Source organism: Eriocheir sinensis, unplaced genomic scaffold, assembly GCF_024679095.1.
Source record: "Eriocheir sinensis breed Jianghai 21 unplaced genomic scaffold, ASM2467909v1 Scaffold1517, whole genome shotgun sequence".
Lineage (NCBI taxonomy): Eukaryota > Metazoa > Arthropoda > Malacostraca > Decapoda > Varunidae > Eriocheir > Eriocheir sinensis.
Window position 1 is genome coordinate 766 of NW_026110870.1, and position 6,735 is coordinate 7,500.

At 47.2% G+C, this 6,735-nt stretch overlaps 1 protein-coding gene across 3 annotated transcripts in view; it reads right to left on the reverse strand.

The window, feature by feature from the left end:
• Window positions 1-2,213: 2,213 nt before the first annotated feature.
• LOC126990279 (DBH-like monooxygenase protein 1) overlaps window positions 2,214-6,735 on the reverse strand; it is a 5,936-nt gene continuing 1,414 nt past the window's right edge. The window contains exons 2-8 of one of the 3 annotated variants that reach the window (XM_050848844.1): window positions 4,141-4,360; window positions 3,770-3,956; window positions 3,531-3,638; window positions 3,263-3,412; window positions 2,956-3,126; window positions 2,666-2,752; window positions 2,214-2,507 (exon numbers count right to left, since the gene is read on the reverse strand). In XM_050848844.1, coding sequence (XP_050704801.1) covers window positions 2,229-2,507; window positions 2,666-2,752; window positions 2,956-3,126; window positions 3,263-3,412; window positions 3,531-3,638; window positions 3,770-3,955 — 981 coding nt within the window. In that variant the 5' untranslated portion in view covers window position 3,956; window positions 4,141-4,360 and the 3' untranslated portion in view covers window positions 2,214-2,228. The remainder of the gene's footprint in view (window positions 2,508-2,665; window positions 2,753-2,955; window positions 3,127-3,262; window positions 3,413-3,530; window positions 3,639-3,769; window positions 3,957-4,140; window positions 4,361-6,735) is intronic. The other 2 variants (XM_050848845.1, XM_050848846.1) reach the window with 2 other exon arrangements.

The window sequence follows — 6,735 nt, forward strand, 5'->3', positions numbered from 1 at the left end:
AATTATCTTGTATAGCTTCAAGAAAGTCCTCGGCTTCCAGGTCACCCACTAGATCTTCCCAGTCTATATTCCTATAATTAAAGTCCCCCATTACGCAGACATTTCTACTCATACTCGCCCTGCCAATCTCCTGTAGTAATATACTCGTGTCCTGCCTGTTAAGGTTGGGTGGCCTGTATATAACTCCTAGAGTTAGTTTTTCTTTCCCTTTGTAAACGTCCACCCAAACTGATTCTGAATCCATGTTAGTTTTGACTGAGTTGTTAACTAAACATTTAAGTGAGTCTTTAACATATAGCGCAACTCCACCTCCCTTTCTGCCCCTTCTGTCTTTGTGAAACATCTGATAACCCGTTATTTCAAATTCTGATCTAAAATTTCTATTAGCAGTGTCTATCCATGTCTCAGTGATCGCTATATAGGGCATTATGAAGCCGCATTGAAGCGTGAGTGGTAGGTAGCAGAGAAGACCAAAGCAGAGATAACCAGGCATTCCTATGCTGTCTGGGAGAGTATCAGACGAACACCCGACATGTGTTCAAAGCTGGTACACTCTCTTCCCTCACGTCTCCAGCAGGTGATTGACGCCGAGGGGGGATGGATTAAATATTAGGAAAGGACATAACGCACCACTAGGGTAAAAGGAGAGTGCTACCTTCCCCACGAAATAGCGCTGTTGGCCGGGATTGAACATGTGACTATACGATCACGAGGCAAGTCGTTACCTGTCTGTTTCCAGATTTATGCTATACCCCATGAGGCTGGGGTGCTGCCCTATTCCTTTATCCTGCACTTATTTATCAATAATCTGTTGAATTTTACATTGGAAACTATACTATGTAATGCTTTATGACCTTAATAAAGATTACAATACTGTATATGTGACATGTTACTCACTTCACCGTAATTATTGGCATCCAAATGCTTGTAAATCTAGAATGGCAAAGTTTATCGGCCAACATTACATATCCACTTTTCATGAAACCTGGATAACATTAATATGAAATCAGAAAAAAAATATTTGTATTTGTATTTGTATCACACACACACACACACATTTGCACCTCACCATTTATACTGGAGCCGTCACATGCCGTAATAGCGGTTATTATTAATCTTACTCATTACATATCATGGGTATTCCATACATACAGCCATCTCTTGTAATTATAACATCAAATACAACGAGCCAAAACATTTGGTGACGCATTACTTGCGATTCCCAGACCTACATACAAAACTACTAACTCGTTCACAGAGTTGTTGAGAGATGTGCAGAACGTCAACTTGTTCGAATGCTCTGCCTAGTATTGGCTGTGGCCTCCCCCACCACCAGCTCAGGGACGATCAGCCATAGCTGTACGTCAAAAAAAATTCTTACAAGTTCTTATCTATTATTTAGAAATCACATTTTTTTCTCGTTGCTACGGTATAGAGACACTTGATTTACTAGTAGTATTTAAAAAACGGGGAAATGCAAGAAACAGGAATTTAAGATATATGTTTTCCCCTCTTAAACAATCGTCATATGCTATATGTTGTTCTTATAAAGTTACATATAGTGAATGTAATGTTTTAAGATGCTAAAGATGTGTATCATGATTTGAAATAGAAATATGAAATAAGTATAATACTTTCTACCGGCCGCGCACGAAATCTTTAACAACAGTGTAAACAACCTCCCGCGCTCTGATTGGAGGGACAGAGGAATGCATCGTGTTGAGGCAGCGGCGTGACAGCCGTGGGAATGTTGAGCGGCAAAATTTTCAACAGTACCCTCCACCACTAATGTAAGGAAATTGAGAGCTTGGCATGATGTCGGACCTGTTTGACTTCTCTTTCCTTGCATGGCGGGAATATTTACTCCACGGGATGGAGTGTTGTAGGATATATCGATGACTGCTCTTCTTTTGCCAACAGTGTTCATTCTAACGACATGAATAATTTATAGCACTAAGACGTTTTGGTGTAAACATGATGGTGACCATTGCAACTATGATGTTTTGCTAGTTTGGTACAGAAAAATGTCAATTAAGCCTTGCTGGATCTCAGCTAGCCGCAGCTTTGACTCTGGAAGGGGCTCCAGCAGGGCCAGCATATGGCAGGTCCAGCTCAGTGACGGAGTGAGTGGAGCGTTAGTAACATTTCCAGACCAAAAGTTACCACTTTTCTGCTATGAAGAATCCAATGAATGACATAATTTAGCACTGGTGTAACTTCATGCGTAATTACATTAAGTAAACCCACACGTCAATCATTGGTTTTGTCTCCCTACCCTCGGTCCGATACTCCGTTACGGAGAGACGGACAGACTCACCTTCGCTGCCCACCGCCCAGGCGATGTATGTTGTTGTGCATGAGTACCACGAGGGAGGCATGTTGGACGTGTAGCACTGGACGCCGTCGTGCTGCGCCCACTTGTCCAGGTGGGAAGGGGAGCCGATGCAGTTGTACAGGACCATGTGATGCACGTAGGCGAGGTTGTCTTTCGTGATGAGCGGCTCGAACTGTTTGTTTAGCGGAGATAATTTAACATTTGTGAGGAGGCTGTGGACGCGAGGCATAAATTCCACTATAATGCATATACTTCCCCTCACAATGTCGTTCCTCAATACTTTATTGGAGGGAGAGAGATAACAAAGTGGAGGGAACAACGTCATCTTACCCCGATTATGTGCGCACCGTTGACGTAATCTGGCGCCTTGTAGAGTTTGCACCAGTAGACTGTGTCTGTGTGGGATGGTAGACTCACCTGCGGAGGGGAGGGAGTTACCAAGCAAGACGTGTAAGTTAACTTCAAGCGTATACAGACGAAAAACTGAAAAAAAGCCAGATCGACAAGGTTGTCTTTGTTTTTTTTTCGGGAATGACAAGGTAATATGTTTGTGGCGTTCCGGACTGCTGGACTTTTATGTCTGTTTGCATAACGAGGTGAATGTGATTATGTGGCCTTACGTTTGGTGCACGGATGTCCCACGCCTCGATGTCCTCCGTGAGGGGCGGCGGCGCGAAGCTCGGCTCTTTCAAATAGATGCTCTTGACTCCTCGCTGCGCATGTCGTTCCATCACCATCTCGTCAACCGGATCTTCCTCGCCGAATGCCCAGATAATCTTCATCGTATCCCCCTTAAAAGAGAGTTATTACTTACTGACTCACGACTCCGGGCCCTCCTGTTAGTCTCTTCCTTCCCGCACCCCCCTCGATCTCTCCCTCATTGTTCAAACAGTATAACATTTAACCCGTCGCGGATCCCCCACGCACCGAAAGCTTCATGTCTTGACTCTTGTCGCAGGTGTTCCAGGGCCGCGAGAAGCGTATCACGGTGTGGGTGTCGTTTTGGTAGCCGCCCTCCACCACCATGTCCTGTGAGTGGTCCACCACGGGTGTTGTCTCGCCGTGGGCGTAACGATCCTACGGGTGGGAGGAAGGTTATGTTGGCCAACGTCATGATACAGTTGTCATATAGGAAAGTCAGAGAGATACGCAATGTTAACTCTGATCCTGGCACTTTTATTAACCTTTTACTCACATGCACATGGAGCTCCCCGTGTGAGTCAACCCAACCCAAGGTGATGTCGGCCCCGCGCATACCCCCGTTGGGCGAGAAACCGAGCCCCGCCCAGCCCTTGGTGGCCACCTGGCGGGCAGGAGGCGTGAAGGAGGGGCAAGGGAGGTAACTACACTGTCAAATGTGGGTGATTTACGTGCACAGTTGAAGAGTAACCTAATAAAATAAGACAAATTGGAAGGAGAAAGTCAGCCACTCACTTGGATCTCCACCCTGAGGCTCTCTTCCTCGGGCGTCCACCTCATGACGAAGTCGCCGCGCTGGTCCAAAATCGCCGTGTGTTGATAGGCAGCGACAGAAAGGGTGTTCCCAGCATCCCGCGCCGTCACCCCCCACACCATCGCCGTTAGCAGCACCGTGGCCCAATAATTAAAATTCGTCCACATACTGAATATAATAAATTCGTAAAGCTTATTAATCTCATCACATACACCATTTGTTGCACGGCCTCCTCTTACGCCTTTACATAAGTTATTTTGTACTAGTCTCACCTTTTATCCATCTTTTGACCTACATGATTATATGTCCTGACTATTGCCACATCATTTGAATTCTTTTTCATGTAATTTACTTTTGGTAACAGAGTACGCCTACTCCTCCTGCATATTAACCCGGCGTTGTTCTTTTCGGAGCTAATGAAGGATATACGCCTCCGTGGTCTAGTGGTCAGCGCGCCTGGCTACTACTCCGCGGGCCCGGGTTCGAAACCCGGCCCGGGCAGTCGGCGTGCAGCTCACCCAGCTGTTCATCCTCCCTCTCGGGCTGGTCGATAAATGGGTACCAGGGGAAACCTGGGGAAGGTAAACTGTGGTAGCCCGGATGTCACACTGGCCCTGTGTCCCGGGGTAATGGGCTCCCTCCCACCACAGGCTCAAGGGCCAATGTCACGGAGATGAGCACCAAGGCTACGCGCTGCTACAGCGTATGCTCCCAACTTTACCTTTTTACCTTAATGAAGGATTTGTTTGTATATGTTGCCCTTGTACTGTTTATCTATTTGTTTATTCTGTAAATGCTCTACCTGTAACTTGTAAATATATCAGTTATGAGACAGGTGGTGGAAATATCAAAGGGCCAGTTCGGATTTATGCCTAAAAAGGGAACGACGAGCTCAATTTTTGTGCTAAGACAGATGAAGGAAAAATATAGAGAGAAGCAGAGGGAGATACACGCAATATTCATAGACCTGGAAAAAGGTTATGATCAAATACCGAGGCAGGAAATATGGAGATGCTTGAGGATGAAGATGGTACCAGAGAGTTACAAAAAACAAATTATGGAGATGTAGAGAAATGTGAAAACGAGGGTTAAAACTGCAGCTGGCATGACTGAGAGTTTTGATGTGAGGGTTGGGCTACACCAAGGTTCAGCCCTCAGCCCCTTTCCCTTAATATAGTATTTGATGTGTTGACGGAGAGCGTAAGAAGAGGAGTGCCATGGGACATTATATATGCGGATGATGTGGTGTTGGTTAGTGAGTCAAAACAGGAAGTGGAGGAGAGGATGGAGGAGTGGCGTATAGCATTGGAGAGGCGGGGAATGCGAATAAGCAGAAGTAAGACGGAAGTAAGACGGAATATGGTGATGACAGACCAGGATCAAGGCAGGAACAGGGACATGAGGAGCATAACATTAGATGGCCAGTCTCTGAATAGCGTGAGGGACTTCAGATATCTAGGCTCAACGGTTGCGGCAGATGGAAATGAAGAGGCGGAAGTCACAAGAAGGATACAGGCGGGATGGAATAATTGGCGTGAGATGTCAGGAGTCCTCTGTGACAAGCGAACGCCAATGAAATTGAAAGGAAAGTGTATAGAACAGGGTGAGACCAGCTATGGCATATGGCCTAGAAACTGTGCCAATGAAGAAGAGTAGTGAAAGAAAATTGGAAAGTATCCTCAGTCCGCACATTCACGATCTGGAGCTCCAAGAAAGGATCCCGACGTCAGAAAATGTAGCCCTCCGATCACACATTCATCTCGGCAGGCCATCTTCAGGGGTCGTTGGGGCTCACCACATCTCACCAACCGCCGCAGCGCCAGGGTACATAATGATTTTGATATTCAAACAATCAGCGCCCTCCACATTTATCTGTCATCTACGTGAAACCACGAACGTTGGATGTCCATCGCAACAGCGTCGTTTCGTAGCCGGCAGTGAAATCAGCACTGAAGGGGACCTCTTAACGGTGAGGTCGTAACGTACCGGCGGCAGCGTTGTCACCCAGCCGACCATACAGATTTCTCCAGCGCCACGCCGAAGCGCCTGTGTCTGGCGGAATGGAGTGGCAATACGCCAGGGTATATAAACAGGTATTTCGGTCCGCACTCGGAGATCATCCAGTTTTTCGCCGTTAATCCTTGGGGAACAGAACAAAGAGCCAACATTGAACATGCAGACCTTTTTCTGCACATTGCCATGGCCTGCCACCACACCAACACCTTGTCCAACCACCCGTGACCCTACTGCCCGCCTTTGGTATCCAAGACACGGGGAGGAGGAGGTGGGCCCGACCCTCAAGGGCAAGCCAGCAAGAACAAGAAACAGATGTCACCGGCGTGCTTCTTTTTGACTGCTTCACTGACGATACAACAGCAACAGTCGATATTAAATATATTGTCTGTAGCAGGTTGGCCTGGTGGCGAGTGACGGAGAATGACGCAGGTATGGGTTGTAGCCTCCATCCTTACGGTCTGGGGCGTATTGGTCTTCTGGAAGAGCGGGCAGGAGTGTAAGCGGTCCATGGTGGGCACGCCCTTTTTATTATCACCTCTGGACGGCTGAAGGTCTGGATGATCGCCAGCAGTCCTGGTAACGTCAATAACGTCATTTATCACCCCCAGACAATTGTTACGATCGTCGCTTTCGGTCGGTGTCGTAATAACCTATCGTCAACAGCCGTGGCTGTTATGTCGGGAGTCATCGGTCCCCACATACAGGTCAGTTTCGTCTAAGCTGCCCATCGAGATGTCGTCTTAATAACGTCGTTACTTGGCGACGGTCCGTCAACCTCATACCATCAGTCCACGGTCCCAGGATTATCGGCATATCGAACGTCGGGACAGCGCGGGGTCATTATCGTGTCCGTGGGCTGGGCTATCGTACAGTTAAGGTAACAAGTGTGGTAAGAAGGTGCAGGAAGCGAGACTGAGATGGACCGTGTCAT